An 18,201-nucleotide genomic window follows, 5' to 3' on the forward strand; every position below is an offset into this window, starting at 1 on the left:
AAATGTAAGGATGTGCATTTATATTGCGATAGAATTGGTACATAAACTTAGCAATTGAAATGAAGCAATGGATATGGATATATATGGGGACAAAATGAAAACTTTGCTTTACATGTTAAAAGATCAGTGAATCCAGTTTGTGGAACAACGAGTGTAGTAATAGTTAAACTCTTGTCATGTAGATATTTTAAGACTTTTTTTAATAATAAATGGTTTAGAAAGGGAACAAAGATATTTTATCTGTTGAAAATGAATACCATTTTTATTGGTATGTCCGTAGGACAACATACATAGATGAACGCTTTTGTACTAATCCTATTTTGCATTAGTTTAATATGCTGATGTCAATAAAGTGTGAGATGCTGTTAAAATTCTTGCAATATTTTTGAATTATTTTCTTGATGTATAATTCAAAGAACATTTAATTATTGTTGTTATATAGAAAAAGTTGTTGTATATAACTTGCATATAAATATTATTTATTTATTGATCAAGAAGTTTTGCTGAATTACACTGAATAGACTTGAATATAATATTTCTTTATAATGATGGCTGATAATTAATCATTTGTATCAACTTGTAACATTAATTGCTACATTGTACTTTTGTAATGGTTTCTCAAAAGTACTTTTGAATTTGCTTTATACATTTGTGATTGCTGTTAGTAGCGTATATGTGCATTGGCTTCAGGCCTTAAATGCAATGAACCAGTTGAAGTTTGAGTTTGTTGTTCACTGGCATTAATCAACAACTGAATTTATGCCTATATAGCAGCAGCTCGACACTCGAAACGTCACAAAGAATAGGAAGTGCTTGTTGAATTGAATCATGAGAAGTGTTTTGTTTTTTGTTCATATGATATATATCATAAAATTGCATTTTAGTATGACTGATTAGACGAAATCTGAACTGAGCATAACTATTTTTTTTTCTGGGTAATTGATGGAACAAGTTCATTTTCGTATCATTGCAGATAATGTAAGCCCTTTCCCATGAACCTTAAAATTATACATACTTGAAACATTGAATATTATATATATTTACTGATGAAAATTTAAAAAATCGTCAGACAGATATTTTGAATATTCGCAAAACATGCAAATCCATATTGTTTGCAACTCAAAAGCTATAACTAAATAGTTTCTACTTTTTACTATGTTCTTTACGTGCAGTTGTTTTATTTACTCCGAATGAATATTGTTTCTTGACTGTATATGCTGTAGATAAGTTATTTGTAAATGATAAGCTATATTCCAAGTTGCAAAATTTTCATAATTGGGTCTTAAAAGCTTAGTTATGTTAAGATTGATTGTATATGACATTGCACTGCCTGATCTGCCTCAGCCGCTAACACAATAGTGAACACTGTGACAGTTTCTGCGACAAAAAAGCACGAATAATTTCACTAAGACAAATCAGTGTCAATGTCTTTTTACTACAATAATGTGGATCTTGTAGAGTGTTTACTTATTACGTCTTGAAACAATGCGATTTATTTATCTAGACCCGACTGTCCAAACTCCGTTGGCAGGTAAATACACGATAAAACAATTTTTTGTTATACTTTTTTTTATTAAAATATGAATAAAAATACACTGATGTTTTCAAAAAAGTAACAAATTCATCAGTATAACAAACGATGTATGTAACTTTAAAACCAACAAGTATAGAAAGACTGGGAAGTTTGGCACGAACTTTATAATTACTTAATGTTACATATTAGCACGATAAACACTCCATAGATATAACAGAATGAATTCGATAATGAATCCGATAACAGAACACAAGAAGGTACATTTAAAAATAGGTTTGAAATATTTTTAAGGATGCTACTTAGCTCAACAAATCATACACAATAAAATAAACAACAGTCTGAAATACCCGATGTAAAGGAAAAAAAAAACACTAATTGTGTTTTAAAAGTCATTTCATATAAAATACAAAGCAAAACAAATAAACAAAACATAAAATGTAAAAAGCAATAAAGAATTTGTTTTAAAGAATTTGAGTCCATTAACCCTTATCATGCTGGACACGATTGATTCTGCCTTTGCGACCGGTGCAGATCATGATCAGCCTGCACATACTACTGTCCAAATTGAAAGATGGATCAGTCCATTTTAGAAATTTAGCAGGGTAAGGGTTAACATGTACTTGCACTAAAAAGAGATCAGAATATTGACACCAGAATTCGCTAAAGGCATTGACCTCCAGATTTTGGCTAAAACTGAACTTTCTTTAAAATTGAAGTTTGGTCATATTATGAACATCGGCATATAAAGCTTCATAAATAAGGCAGTTTACCTCAAGTACTCCGTTCCAAATGTTTTTCAATTTTAAATAGAGAAAATAGCGCAAATAACTAACTCTTATGTGTTTCCATAACTTATAATCTGTTAGAAACTAAGTTTCAAAGACATCCTAAGAAATATAGCAATAATTTTTCTGATATCTAAAACGGTTATCTTTTTTGTTGTCGTACGATCTGGAGGTCAGTGTCTTTAAAATAGTTCTGTCATGGTATGATATTATGTAAATTACGAGTAGATTTATGGGAAGACCCATTCAAATGTTATTATGCCAGCAAAGATGTAATAATAAATAAATCCTGAGTAAAGTGTGGAAATTTGCCCGTCCTATTGTTGTCAAATACAGGTAGAAATTACTACATCACATCAAATATGTTCATGTATACAAATATTTTGCATATGTTATATATATAAGCGTGCACTACACAACCGTCATTATTTAAAATATTCACAAAGAAGGAGTTTGCATTTTGCATGTAAATTTTCATGTATATGACATTTAATGTTTTAAAACAAGACCTGGTCAGTAATTCTGACACTAAACTGAACTATATACTTGTAAGAAATCACTAGAATGTTAAACGTCGGCGACAAATGTCATAAAACACATGGTATTATATTAGAGGTATGAACTCAGCTAATATATATATAAAAAGTATAAAAAGAAGGGACTATGCTTTCAACGTGTCTAAAATAATAAAATCGTAAACATTACATTCATTCAAAAATATTCTATATAAAACAATTAACTTAAAAGATAAATACAATATATTCACACATATAAAAATATTGCATTGTGCCATTCAAACATTTTATATTAACAAAATGACTTTGAGTAAAACATTAAGGATGGTAACTGATATGCATTTACATCTGAGGTATTTGGTTTATACAACAACAGTGTTAAATTATATGACTAGATACATATATATGTCAGAAAAATAAGCAAACATTAGTTAAATTGCTCAAATAATTACGTAACTAAGAAAGCCAATTCGGTCAGTGAACTTGCTATGCATGTACTCATCTCTCAAGATGTAAAACTGATTTAAAATGTTTGTCAGCAAACTTTCCAACATGTTTTAAAATCAGTCAATCTCAACTATAAAACAGAATGTTATGAGAAAGTTATGAATGGTGCATGCATGCACAATATTAATTCAATATTATGTACAAAAACATTTCTCCCAAAATGCATTAAAATGACATTTATTTAAATGTAAAAGTATTCTAATGTATAAACAGTCTAAATCAATTACAAACGTAATTGATTTTTACAGTTAAGAAAATCCAATGATAAAAGCAAATCATGGGTATTTTCTCGGAATCATATGAACAGTAACTGATAAATGTTTATTTAATGTAACAAAGATATACGAACACAACTAAATTCAGTCAGAATCTGAAAATTCTTCGCCATATCTTGCTCCTGCTGCAGCAAGAACCATACATACTTGGTCATGACCTCTAGCTCGCGCAAGGTCAAATGGTGTGCTCTCATCGAAGGCTCTTGCATTGATATTACAAGCCCTGTGACGTAGCAGCAATTTAACTAGATTGATGTTGCCACTGAGACAAGCATTGTGGAGAATAGTTCTACCTGTTTTCCCCTCCTTCATATTCACATCAACGTCTTTGTCAAGCAGCGCTTCCACAATATCCAAATGTCCATTCGTTGCAGCTAATTGGAGACAATGTACACCATCATAGTTTTTTATGGACAAATTCTGAGGTATTGTCTGATACGGTATTTCATATCTATTTTGCTTAGTTTCATGGTATCTCACAGGCTCAAGAAGGTTTTGTACGTTTCTCAGTTGCCCCTGACGACACGCGATATGCAAGGCAGTGTTACCATCTCTGTCTCTTGCATCTACTTCCGCGCCAGCTACGACTAACCTCCTAGTAATTTCCGGTTGATCAGTCAATACTGAGAGATGTAGAGGTGTTTGAAATAGCAGATTTTTGAAAGACAACCAGGTGTTTGACGGAGCTTTCGCAATAAATGACATTACTAATGCTATCTCTCGCAAAATTATCGCCGTGTGTAAAAGAGTATCGCCGTCTTTGTCTTGGGTATATATTGTCGGCGAATCAAAGTTTTCTGCCATGTTATGTTGTGTTCTCTCAGTGATGTTCATGTCATTAAAACTTTCTCCTTTCTGTTGCACATCTTCCATTTCCACAGATCCAAGCTGTTCACACAGGGTGGCCATTTCAGTATTTTCTGCATAATCTTTCATGTTCCCGTTTTGACATGAAAACAGGGATGTGCTATCTAAGAATCTTAGGCCATTTCCACTATGACCATTAGTTTCTGTCCTTAGACATCGACCGTATTCAGTAAAGCCTGGCATATCATTAGTTATCAATGTACGATCCATCGCACTTTGAACTATATCTGGCTGGTACCGATTTTGTTGGATCACATTTGGTTCTATGTCCTGGCATGTGTCATGCTGTGTTTCATATTCATTCATCATAGTCATTTTGGTAGTCTGAAAAACATATAATTAAAATATAACTCTACATGGAAACAGGTACTAATTTGTTTTAGCTCGATTGTGATGAAAGCTTCAAGCTATGGCCATAATCGTAGTAGGCATTAGTCAACAGATCTTGTTAAAACAAGCCATAGTATTTTCAAATTTCAGCGAAACGAATATATTAAACCGTTTACCTCAGCATCAGTAACAGAAACATGTCTTCAGATGTGTTAGAAGACAAAAAAACCATACGCGTCTTTCGTAATCCTATATACATGCATACTGTATCTTCACTTTATTAATGTTCTAATAAACATTTTCCTTGATAGCAATGAGAACACAGTAACATTAAAATCTCTGTAACACATTCACGTTACATAAAAGAAATTCGAAAAATGTTCGTCTTTTACCTGATGAGCGCTAAATCCTAGTTTAAATACAGAGATTCGTTGGTAAAATTACACCTGTCAGTTTGAGTGTCAACTAACAATCCATATTCAGAGTTAATGAATATGAAAAGCCTTAATTAAAAAAAAATTAAACGAAATGATTTGTTTTACATAAAATCCGTACCTTATGTTATTAACGTAATGTACGTATCCGACACGTAAACAGTATAAATGTTTTCCTGTATCTAGAGCATACAGAAGTATTTTATAGTGTGTTGATGACTCACGTACGCGTGGTTAGCTACTATAAATAAACTTATACACCGTACTATTTGTTAACCTTAAATCGTGACTTTTCTAGATATTTCCTGAAATTCGTAATTAAAGACCTGTCCGTTTTATCCGTGTATGTTTAATGTCTTTATATTTAGGAGTGTCTTTTAAATGAAAACAATTATTGTGTCTTTTCATCATTTAAGTTTTAAAACACCAATTATATAAACACCTATCCTGTAGTTGTCTAAAGCGTCTATAAAGTGACATTATTAACAACCACATCAAATCGTATTCGCTACACTGGAATTATTCGCTCTTAGGCACAGTTTGAGTATTGAAAGGTTTATGTAAATCATAAATTTAAAAAATAATTACTCAATCTATCAAAAATATGGCTAAATAAAAAAAATATCCACCAAGCTTAACTGTTAAATTGCGACAAGTCCATAAGTTAAAGACAAAATGTAATCTAAAATAACCATGTTGCTGACACACATTTTAATAAAACTAAACCTAGCAGATTTTGATTATATCGGATACGTTTATTTTCTAGTCTATATTGAAAATACAGGTTTGTTTTACCCTATAAAATAAAGTTTTAAGAAAGGATATATATTACCAACTGTATTTGTTTTGTCTATATGAGACTAACAAAAGTGTTATATAATTTACCTTTCATAAACATGCACCGCTAACCACGCTATTAACTGTATATTCAACCAGTTTATGAATATTATATACCTGTCTGTTTGTAATATATAAACACAGCGCCTATATTTATAGTAACACGATAAAAACCTGTACGTTCTTGCGTAACATTACAAAATATGGCAAATATAGGTAATGTTGGACTCGATTCAAAAGTATGATCTGCTTGATTAATTGTTAAACTTACAAATATTGATTTATAAACCTTTATCACGCTGGACACGTTTTAATTCTACCTATGCGACTAGTGCAGATTATGCTCAGCCCGCACACTGATCATGACCTGCAGTCAGTATCTTTTTTTGTATACATCCCTTTTAACAGTTAATGGTACTGTCCACCTTGAAAGATGGACAAGTTCATTATAGAAAATTAGCAAGGTAAGGGTTAAACACATCTCCAGTAACAGAAGTAATGCTAGGAAGTATTTAAAAGAATACGTACATGATATTATCAAATCCGTAAGTTTAAAAGGAACTTTGTTGCTGGAACACTTTTAAATATAACTAAATGAACTATATATATCCAGGTTATTCCAGTGAATTAATTATACATTTTTAAAATAAATATTATTCTCTTGGATTCTGAATAAATTTGGAAACTTTATTTTTGTATAAGAGCTATTGGAATGTGTCACTATCTTGACATATATTAGTAACAGCACATGATACAACAGTCACCCTGGCTAGTTAAACGTGGCAGATCAATCGGTGTAATAGGATACATGATTAGCAATAAATAAATATATCGTATACTTGTATAGAAATGTTTAATGTTTCTTTTATCATATTATTACAACTTTATTTTGCAACGGGTTGAAATAATTTTTATTCTAAAATAAAAAGAAATGTTCAGAAATTCCATTATCAAATTGCTAATTTAAGACTCTGTACCTTCGAAGTACATTAGCGACTTCAAAAATAAGAAGGGAAATATTCAGATGTATCTTTGTCCGGTTAGTATTCATTAAAATAAACACGACAGAGTTTGGAGGCAGTAACTTTCCCATCTATCAGTTAAAAGATAAGCCAATATTAGCTTTAATTGCCAATCTTCTGGCCGTTTAAAGCGGTGCCTGACATGTCATGTACCATATGCTATTTTGTGTTTCGGTAGTGTCTCTTTTAACACCACCTTTGAAAGAATGTACTTCTTGAATTCATTAAAATCATTTTTCGAAAGGAAAGGTCAAACATTTTGTTTAGTTCAGATAATTTTATTCTACATTTTTTGCATAGAAATCAATTCGAAAATTGGTGAATGTAGTGCCGTATGATAATATTTACCGGTGGCATGTGCACCACGGAAACAAGGTGGCGGAGCTAGGGTCTGGGTTAGTAGCCCCGTAGATGAATTGTAGCATTATACATTTTGGGAATACCAATTTCTAATAAAGTTTTGTTATTTTTATACTAAAGAAACTGTTATTTTTTATACTAGAATGATTTTGTACGATAAAATTGAGGAAAAGAATTCTTCGCAGTCGTATATTATTGTCATTGAATATACTAATAAGCTAAAATATACAAACGCTATGTCATAACTCGCAGTAGATAGTGAAACACTATATCAAAATACACCATCATACATCAATTACTATGCTATATATCCCTAAATGGGCAATACATTGTATATATTGTTGTTGACAAGCCCAGGTACCGGCTGGAGGGACATTTATAGGCTCAGTACACACAAATAAGGAATTAATATGCTAATTCCGAAAAAAAGTCTAAACAATAAAGCATTCTAAAACCATTCCATTTTGTTTTACTCCATGAACTGCTATATATATTTTGAGAGGATACTTCATTTTTATTTTTCTATTTCGAAATAAAATCTTGTAAAAACTCGCAGAACTTCCACATCGAATGTAGATGTTTAATCATTTATGATGAACCAATCAAAATATGTTTGCTGACACTTCTGATTTATGTATAAAACTATATATAGATATTTACGGGTATTAAATATACTGCAATGCACTACCCGATATCGATTTTTAATTGTATACAATGGTAACTAAAACATTCTATTTATAAATGGGGGAATTTAGAAATGAACAGAAAACACGTGATGTGTGACGTAACATGATCAATGAAAATTGCTGCATCACCATGTAAACGTGAGTAGGAGCTGTTTTGTTTGTTTGTTATGGATGTAAAGTCATACGAAACGGTAATTTAGTTATGCAAGTGTGGCCATTTAAGCGATCTTGTTTCTATGAATACTGTACCAGTCCCACAAGTACCTTATACCTTTCCCTGGAAGTAACTATATACTAGGTTATTTACCAAAGATCAGGTATAGAACTAGCCAACACTGCGTATCAATTTAAACACGAATATTAACAATATTAATTGGGTACCGTTATAACATTTGTTCACTATTTTGTGATATCCTACACTCGTTTTGTGTTATCCTTTATTCATTTTATGTTAATTAAAATGTACTTTATGGTAACTTAATATAAGGTGTATTTAATTAATGATAACACTAATTACATTTTAATTTATCATTAAAAGTATTTTGTGATATTCTTAAGTGATTTTGATTTAAGAGATAATGAACATCGTTTTCATATCCTTCATTCAGTTACATAATTGTTTAAAGTCAGGTATGTATTTCATGTAGAAAAGAAAGCACTTTTTCATTGCGCATATATGGTGCCATATAGAAAGTCGACGTGACGTCAACGCGTAACAGTGTTTTAACAGTGTAAAAAATACGGGAAGTAACATGTCCTGGGAAATAATGTAGGAGTGCATAAACGTCCAGAGAGCTATTCAACGCGTCTTATAATTGATAAAGTGGGTGTGAAATAAGTTTAACATCGGTCTGTATATCATTTCCATTCTGAAACGTCTTTTATATAAAGTACTTTATCAAATGCGGTAGTACTAATTTTGGCACCTGTATGATGCCAAATGATATGTCGACGTGACGTCAAATTTCCGTATTTAACGGAAATTGCATGGATTTTTCACAATAGAATAATTCATACACACTAGTATTAGATCTACAGTATGATTTTACTTAATTAATGATACACAATGTATCATAAAATTGATCTTAAGATATAAAATACTGATCTTTTATTTTGGCGATCAATAATTTAATCATTTCCTAAAATCGAATTTAATGTATCCATAATCAATTGAATGATATACTAAATTGATTTATTTTATGAAATCCTGATTTCTGTTTAAATTTATTTTCAGAAATCCAAAATATAGTTATTTGTACCAATAACGGAATTAAAGATGTTATTAATTTGAATTGAAGATAGCATAAAATAATTATAGCTATCTATAAATCAATTTGTTTTCTATAACTTTATTTAATTTTATCCCAAAATAATCAAAGATATTATAAAATGAATTTGTAATATCCAAAAATGTATTTGTGTGAAATCATGAAACGAACTTGTGATATCCATAAACTAATTGTAGTTACCCATAAACAAATTTAGGACATCACAAAATCATGAATGAATTGTAAGACGACACAACATAACAATAAACGAAGACTGTTTGTAAAATTTTGTTAGTAGTCTCAATGATATCAGTGCAACTGACCGCTTTGTTGCAACAGTGTTTTCGTATTTTTAAAATCTTGATTTCTTTAGCCATTGTCTATATTTATCAAGAAGATATACATAGATCGATTATACTTGTCATACCGTTTATCTATATTGATTACATTCTTTAGAGTTATCTTTCTTGATTTTGGTAATATTGTTGAGGTGTAAAACGATAACGCCACGTTGTAAACCAGGAATGTATTCAAGAACATATTAAAGGTAATTCATTCTATAATAAACACATCTGTAAAATATTCTTTTGATATGATCATTATAGGAAGGTTTAGCCTACTTTTTGTTAATATTATTAAATGAAAAGTACTTTCGGTTTTGAAATGTACAAAAATGCTTGGTTACAGACAAAACATTAATAATATTACCATTATAGCATTGACAGGAATTTGATTGTCAAAGGACCGATGGTTATCAATAGAATATAAAAGTAAATGGAAGCAGATTACAATTAATCATTGTTTTTTTTTCTATATAAATTATGCACAATAAGTCCTATTTATTTTGTGAAATATTAATAAATGAAAGTTATTTTAAAATGTCTACTTCCTTGATGGCGTTTAAGATATTCTAAGTGTGATATGATCACTGATAATGAATATCTTACTTACTTAATGTCAAAATCGATTTCTCATTGGATGAAATAAACTTCCTTTTATAAGTTAATGTTAGTAATAAAAATCATTGTGTAGTTAAAACAGTTCTTCTGCAGATTTTTTAAGTTTTAACATAACATGGATTTGAGACCTTTTATAAACAGCGTAGCCCTCTCATAAAAAAAAATTAACGGCGCCCACTTGAACACGTAAATGTATTAAGGATCGGTGTACCTTTAGACACGAGCCAAGTTCATTTCGTCCAAATGAAATGTAAGTTTTATTAAATGCTTTTCATACATAAAAATTTTTTAAAGATATGACAAAATAGCTATAAACATAGTGGGTCTTGATCTTTTCTGCTGAAAAGCTCTTATTATGTACATATATAAATGAAGGGGAGTTTTTTTAAACTATGGTCGATAGGTTGATAGGCAATGAGCCATGGTATGATCAGACTATATCGGCATGTTTCTTTGTTAGAGGGGGAAATGAACAATAGCGTAAGGAACTCGTAAAACTACTGCGCACCTGTTTACATAAAAACAATTATTCCTGTATCCGACAGTGCACATCTCTCTGAGAGGGATGGCGGTTTTTTCTCATCAGTGATCTCGGCTTACTTTTTATCCATATTTAAACTGATACTACTCTATTCATAAAAATCACTAAATTTAGTTGGTTGTAATCATTTGTTAGTTTGGTTAAGTTTCAGTCTCCTCAGTATGTATATCAGATTCAGTCATAGTCTTCAAATGAAAGCGTATTAAAACTTTTTCGACAATATTGAACCAATGATAAACCAACTAATTCGGCGATTTTTATCCCCGCCTTATAGATTGTTTTGTGAATGAGGGGATTATATTTAGGTATAATAGGACTGTGCAATAGTTTGCTGGCTCCAATTTTATTTTACAAAACCGAGGGGAAAATCTCTGCCAAATAGTGGTCTTTATTTGTATTAAGTTTCAGGAATATCGATCGATGGGTTACTTAGTTTGGAGTGTATTTATGAATTCTGAAATAGTTAAAGGACAACAATTCTGCAGTAATTATGCAGTAATTGAAGAGGTTCTGATGAAAGATGTACAAACACCACTGCCATACAGTGATCTTTCTTTGTATTAATAGATTTCTTTGTTAGGTGGGAAGTTATGGCTTGTAAACCAATTCAAGGGCAATACCTCTGGTTACTAGAGTGATTCTGACGAAAGTTGCCCGTGCACAACAGCCCTATAGTGATCTTCATTTGTGTTTAACAAAGTTCCATCAATATGTTACTTAGATACAGTTAAAATTCCCTACTTATTCCTAGCAAGGAGTAAAACTTTGCTTTTACTGGTTGAAGGGAGATCATGTTTATATGTGCAAAGTTCATATGCTAATAAGTAATTATGTGAAGTTTAGTGATTCTAGCCACGATAATGATTTTCAACATTTTTTTACGAAATCAAAGGGAAAGCTCGAGGTTTTGTGATTCCAGCTAATTACCTTTAAATAATAAACATTTTAAGTTCGATAGGACGGGCGGACGCACACAAGAATACAAGTTCTATCTAAATTTGCTTTTCTTTGATTATTGTAAAATCACTTGTTCGAAACTGCGGATGTTTCCATTTAAGTCTTCATTTGCAAGATAATTTATAAAAGATAATGGGAATAATCACGAACAAGATCAATTAGCAATGTAACCTCATTAAAGCAGAATCATCGTAAAGCAACTGAAAAAGGGTAAAATAAAAAAATGCAACATTAATATTATAGAGACTCATGCCTATAGATAAATCAGGACACAACAAATAAAAAAACTGAAGTAACAGTGGATGCATTAATTACAAGCAAAATTCAAGCGCACAGTCAGTTACAACTTTGTCATAAATAAAACCTTTCTCAGTGTGAACTTCATTACAGATTGTTACTCATAATAAACGTATTCTGAACTTAAACACGATTCCGTTAAAGCTGACACAAAAGTTTTAATTTCAAAGGACATTCAAAGACAAATTTGACACAGCAAGTCTTCAGTATGATTTCATAAATTGCGTAGGTGTAATGAAAAACAGCATATTTTTATAAATATATCTAAAAGTGTTCACTCTTCTCTTACCATATCAGCGGGCTTCTTTTTTATAAGAATTGGTTAAGCGTCCGTAAAACTAGGCTATTGTTCAACGCACAATTACCTCAGTATCGGTATTCGCAATCGCGGGAATAAAGGAACATTCAACATACGTAGGAGGATACTATTTCACAATCACAACAGAAAAACTTAATGACCTCAAGTCATGAAACACATTTTGAATATACTAATGTAAATATCCTTATTGCTAAGAAAAACAACGGCTATAGTGCGGAAACAGGAAATATACTTTTTGAACTGTGATACTTAGCAACTACTTGAATGATACTATGTGTTGTTTTGAGAATAATCTCTGAATGAAAGATCAAACTGATTACTTGACATTTAAAATATCCTGATCGGGAATAATCAAGTTATTAGAACAAAAATAGTTCGTGAATTATGTTTCTAGGCGGATCGTTAATTGACTGAAAACTGGCAATTTAAAATTTGCTCGAATTGCCTATATAACTGAATATAAACATACAAAATAATTAATTTTGTCCTTATGTAAACTGGATTTGTTAAACCTGAATAAAACCAGGTAATTAGTCGATGTCATAGTAAAAAGATTAAGTCCCTGGTTCGTGGAAAGTTCTATAATTAGGTAATGAATTACAGAAAAACTTGTGAGAGAGCGCTAACACACATTTCATTGGATTTTAGATATTTGCGAACCAAATAAAAGAATAGGGCGAATGTGAATGCAATTTCTTAAACATACTCGGTATATTGAAATCTGTACAAAAATTAAAATCTAGCACTAAATACCGTTCTGTTGTTACCAATAGAATATAAAAGTAAAACGGATGTAGCGTGCACGCAAATTACAATTGATTATTGTTTTTTTTTGGTATAAATTATGCACAATAAGTCCTAAGTCCTATGTATCAATATATTTATATTGGCAGCAATGGTTAACAATGACTGAAAGATCTAACATTTTGTGAAGTATTAGAAAATAAAAAGTTATCTTAAAATGTCTACTTCCTTGATGTCATATGAATCATGAATTACTGATTATGAAAATCTTACTTACCTAATGTCAAAATCGATATAAATTAACTTTAGTAATAAAAATCGCGGTAAAGTTAAAACAGTTATTCTGCTGATTTTAACATAACATGGATTTGAAACTGTTTATATACAACATAGTCCTGTTTTTCCTGGAACAATATTTAAGTACATTTCGTCCAATGTATGTAGGTTATTACAGTGGTATTGGGCGACTTTCCCACTTTTTCTATTTTATTGAAATGCTATATTTTAAAGACATTACAATCTATGATTAGATTTTGTATATAAACATAGTGGGTCTTGGTATAGAAACGGACGAAAAGCAATAATTATGTACATTTATAAACGAAGGTTTTTTTTTTGATTATGGTGATAGGCAATGAGCCACGGTATGGTCAATCCTGGCGTGAAATCTATATAGGCAAGTTTTTTTTGTTACAGGTTATAACAAGAGAGTAAAATGAACAATAGCGTAACTGTGCACCTGTTAACATGAAAAATATTCCTGTATCTGTTTGAGAGAGTGGTGTACATTTTTCATATCGTTGATCTCAGCTTATATATATATATTAAAAAAAGTCAGTAAAATCCTTGTGCAGGTATAAAATATATAAAAGTTCAATTTGCAAGGAATTAACAGCAGCAGACTTCTGTGTTTTTCAATTATTTTAATTCTTCACTGCAAGCGCTTTCAATTGTACACATATCTTCAGGCAGTTTACATTTTGAAATAATACAATGACGTCACGTCATAACAAAAATATATAAACTACTCTATTCACAGAAATCACTAAACATTAAATGGATATAATCATTTTTTATTTTGGTATTATAGATGGATCCTGTGTCATCCTCAGTAATTATTAGAGACTCAAGGTATATTTCCCTCAGTGTGTCAAACTTAGACATGGTTTTCACATGAGATCATATTAAAACGTTCTCGACAGTATTGAATCAAACATAAACCAGCAAATTCGGAGGATTTTATCCCCCACCAAATACATGTAGGTTGTTTTTGTGAATGAAGGGATTATATTTATGTATAATAGGACTGTGCAATGGGTTTTGCTGCTTCCCTGTTTGTTTTTACAAAATCAAGGGGAAACTTCCGCCCGATAGAGATCTATATTTTTACTAAGTTTCACGAATATCAATGGATGGGTTACTTTGTTTGGAGATAATTTATGAATTTTAAGACAATGGATTTCACGAAGATCCATCAATTAATTACTTTGTTAGGTGGGAAGTTATAGATTGCAAAACAATTAAAGGGTAATAAATCTGGTTACTAGAGCGATCCTGATGAAAGCTGCCCGTACACAACAGCCCTGTAGTGATCTTCATTTGTGTAAAGTTTCATTGAGATCTATCTATAGGTTACTTAGATACAGTCAACAATCCCTATTCATCCATATCAAGGGAAAAACTCTGCCTTTACCGGGTTAAGGTGATAATGTTATACGTGAGCGAAGGTCATGTGAGAATTGAATTATAAATATTTTCAAGTTCGGACGGACACCCGGATGGACAACACCGAAAAATGTTCCCTTTGCCTTCGGCAGGGAATAAAAAACTCGAAGTGAAGTAACCTGTAAATAAACATTTTATACCCAGTCCAAATACACAAATAAATTCTATTTATGCATACCATATACACATCATTTTAGCCGTCATTATTGTTCATTTGAAAAGTATTTAATTTAAAAGAATCCTGTGTCGTCCTCGGTCATTTTATTAGAGATCTAATGTTTAATTTTCTCAGTGTGTCCTACGTACTTTGAATTTAAACACGATTCCATTAAAAGTTATAATTTCAAAGGATATTTAAAGACAAATTTGACAGAGCAACTCTTCAGTTTGATTTCGTAGATTGCGTAGGTAGTGAAGAACGGTATATCTTTCTTATATAAATGTATCTCAAAATCTTCACTCTCACCATCTAAAGTATCAACGCGTGTTTGTGTAAAAAATGGGTAAGTGTCAGAACAGCTATTGGTTAACGCAAAATTACCTCAGTATCGGTATCCACAATCGCGGAAACCTAAGAACATTCAACATTTGTAGGAGGATACTACATTGACGATCATAACAGAAAAAGAATGAATGACTGAAACACTGATAAGTGAATATACTTTACTATGTAAATATCCTTATTACTATTTAATTGGTACAGGAAATGTACTTTTTGAACTGTGTTAGTCAACAATTACTTGTATAATACTCTTGTGTTGTCCTGATAAAGACCAAAATGATTCTTGAAAAGTCCAAACTTGACATTAAATATATCATGTTTTGAATGAACCATTTTTTTCTTAGAATGATGTTGACGAATTATCCCTAAGGAACGAGAAAACCTAAGAATATTCAACGCTTGTAGCTTAAGTTACTGACACAAATTTTAAAAGAAGCCGCAGCGGCGGCAATAGGCGGTTTTTAAAGTCTGAAACACTTCCTGATTGGTTTGAGATTAAACACCCGTGTGGTTCTTGTGGTTCTTGTAAATATCCTTACTGTATTGAGGTTGGTATCAAATCATGATGCGGGTTGTGAACTTCAATATTCCACAAGTTACTCTGTATTCAATCGTGAATTATCTGTGAATTATTGTGTATATTGGCATATTGGTAATTCATCGGGTCATGCAAAAGTGATCTCGTTTTGATAAAAAAAAAAAAAACTCTTCAAAATTTATCTAATTTAGTTCAAATGGTTCAATAGATGGAGAGGCAACACAATTTTTTTTTTTATTTAAATTAAAAATGTTTACAGGGTCGTACTGCTTTTATTTGGATAATATAAACTTTGGGTATATTTGGTTTCATTTGTTTCTCTTCAGTACTAGTTAATGCCCTGCCTGTTATCACTTTATCTGGCATTTAGAAGTGAAAGCTGCATTTAAATTAATGTGTATTACCTTCATTTTATACATATAACTTTATTTCTATGGATTCTTTACTTCGATTGTTTTGACACAAACAGGAATTTCAACTTGTTTCATTAGCACCAGTGTCATTTTCGTAACTGAAGTTGCATTGGACCGTGTTATCAATAAAAATGAAAGTCAATTATTATATCCCCCACCCCCTTGCCTTTACATAGAAATGACTAAGACACATTTTCTTGAAAAGTCTCTAATGTACATTAAACATATCCTGCTTTGGAATAAACAATGCATATTTTCACAATGATGTTGGCGAATTATCTCTTCAAGCGATCGTAAATATAATAATTCATTATATGCTGTAGTTATCCATGAAATGTAATATTTTAACATAAACTGCAGGATTAATGCTGAAATTGTTGTGTATGTACTAAGTTTTATAATTTAAGTACCTGCTTAATATTAAACGTTGCAGTTAAATTTTCATAAGTCTAGTATTTGTAGTGAATCTACACCTGTTTGAATAGTTTGATGTGTCCAAATAACATTTAGAATACACCGAGCCTAGAAACTCACATTTACTAAAACATTTTTATAGTTTGTTGCATTTTGGGTGTATCCTGGCGCGTAATTGGGCCCAACACCAGCACCGTTGTGTCGAAAGATGAACAGTTCTTTCGAGTTTGGAAGATATGTTAGTACGTGAAAATATTATTACCTTACAAGAGAAATTTTAATTCCAAGAGGATATCGGATCATCTGATAGCGGTCCTGTAGTGTTATGTTTGATGAGAGATATTCAGTCATGGTATAAACGCTTAAACAACCAACTTCTTTCTTCGTATGGAATGTCCACATATTGTTGCATGTCATTCATCCTTAATGAAGTAGTGCATACCGTCTAGGTTGGCTGTTCTTATTATAAGCAATGTTAAAGGGGCTTTCTTTAATTTCTACTTTAACAGGAAAGTCTGGAGATATGTAAGACCGCCAGAAATTGAGCTCCATCAAATGGAATGTGTAAAGTTTAACATGTACATTAAGGTAATATTTTCTATATTATCTATATATAAGGGTATAATATGGATTTATGAATTTTTAAAATAACTAACGTCTGATTAAAATGTCCTAGGAGTTGATACCACAGCTCTGATAAAAGCAAGTAGATAACAGAATCGCATATTGTTCATATAGAACATCAAAACTGTTTTGTAAGAACATTGTCGGTAGTAAACATTTATAGACTCGGAGAATATTAAAGCGGCCATTTTGGAATTTTCTCTAAGAAAATGAAAATACAAGGGTAGCAACTGGGCCATTGATAAAATAGCTTCAGTTGTCAGGCTAAAGACATAAACAGTATAAGAGCATTTAACCAGGATCTTTGAATGGAAGTCAAAAATGAAACGTAAAATATATAGTATATAATATTATCCTATGGCGATTGGTCTTGTAATGAATTTATTTCATTCCTTTTCTGTTTTTGATTATGATGATTACTTGTATGATTTCAAGTCTTCATTTGTCGATTACATTAAGAATAATTTATCATATGTTATTTCCATAACCAAGGCAGCACTTTCGAAGTTTCGATTTAGACCTATATTTATATAGCACGAATAGCGAAAATTACTATCGTCAATACAGAGTGTGATAAAGCCTATTGAACTACCTGTTTGCTATAACAATTAATTTGATCATTTAAAATTTTGCAAACGAATTCCAAATGGAGAGTTCCTCTAAATATAAAAAGTATTTAGTTATTTTAATATTCGGTCTCACTTCGTCATCCGTTTCCACTTAAGTTCTGTTTAAAGAAGTTTTATAC

The 18,201-nt window shown here is 31.2% G+C and overlaps 2 protein-coding genes across 9 annotated transcripts in view; one reads left to right on the forward strand and one right to left on the reverse strand.

The window, feature by feature from the left end:
• Positions 1-1,875: 1,875 nt before the first annotated feature.
• Positions 1,876-10,524, reverse strand: LOC123556658 (NF-kappa-B inhibitor alpha-like). 5 transcript variants are annotated; one of them, XM_045347559.2, is made up of 2 exons: positions 10,372-10,524; positions 1,876-4,807 (listed from the first exon to the last, which is right to left on the reverse strand). In XM_045347559.2, the coding sequence occupies exon 2, from the start codon at positions 4,796-4,798 to the stop codon at positions 3,701-3,703; it is 1,098 nt and encodes a 365-aa protein (XP_045203494.1). In that variant the 5' UTR covers positions 4,799-4,807; positions 10,372-10,524; the 3' UTR covers positions 1,876-3,700. The 5 variants fall into 5 exon arrangements, with proteins under 5 accessions (XP_045203494.1, XP_045203496.1, XP_045203493.1 ...); XM_045347561.2 differs by lacking the exon at positions 10,372-10,524 and adding an exon at positions 6,133-6,323; XM_045347558.2 differs by lacking the exon at positions 10,372-10,524 and adding an exon at positions 5,369-6,045.
• LOC123556656 (heat shock 70 kDa protein 12A-like) overlaps positions 8,485-18,201 on the forward strand; it is a 99,821-nt gene continuing 90,104 nt past the window's right edge. For 3 of the 4 annotated variants that reach the window (XM_053542914.1, XM_053542915.1, XM_053542916.1), the window contains exons 1-2: positions 8,485-9,967; positions 17,339-17,417. The gene's annotated coding sequence lies outside the window, so the exon portion shown is untranslated. The remainder of the gene's footprint in view (positions 9,968-17,338; positions 17,418-18,201) is intronic. The other variant, XM_053542918.1, reaches the window with a different exon arrangement.

The sequence above is a fragment of the Mercenaria mercenaria genome, chromosome 5, assembly GCF_021730395.1.
Source record: "Mercenaria mercenaria strain notata chromosome 5, MADL_Memer_1, whole genome shotgun sequence".
NCBI classification, from domain to species: Eukaryota; Metazoa; Mollusca; class Bivalvia; order Venerida; family Veneridae; genus Mercenaria; species Mercenaria mercenaria.

Excerpts from the sequence above, each read along its gene's own strand:
- LOC123556658 (XM_045347559.2), bottom strand. The coding sequence starts at position 4,798 with ATGACTATGATGAATGAATATGAAACACAGCATGACACATGCCAGGAC.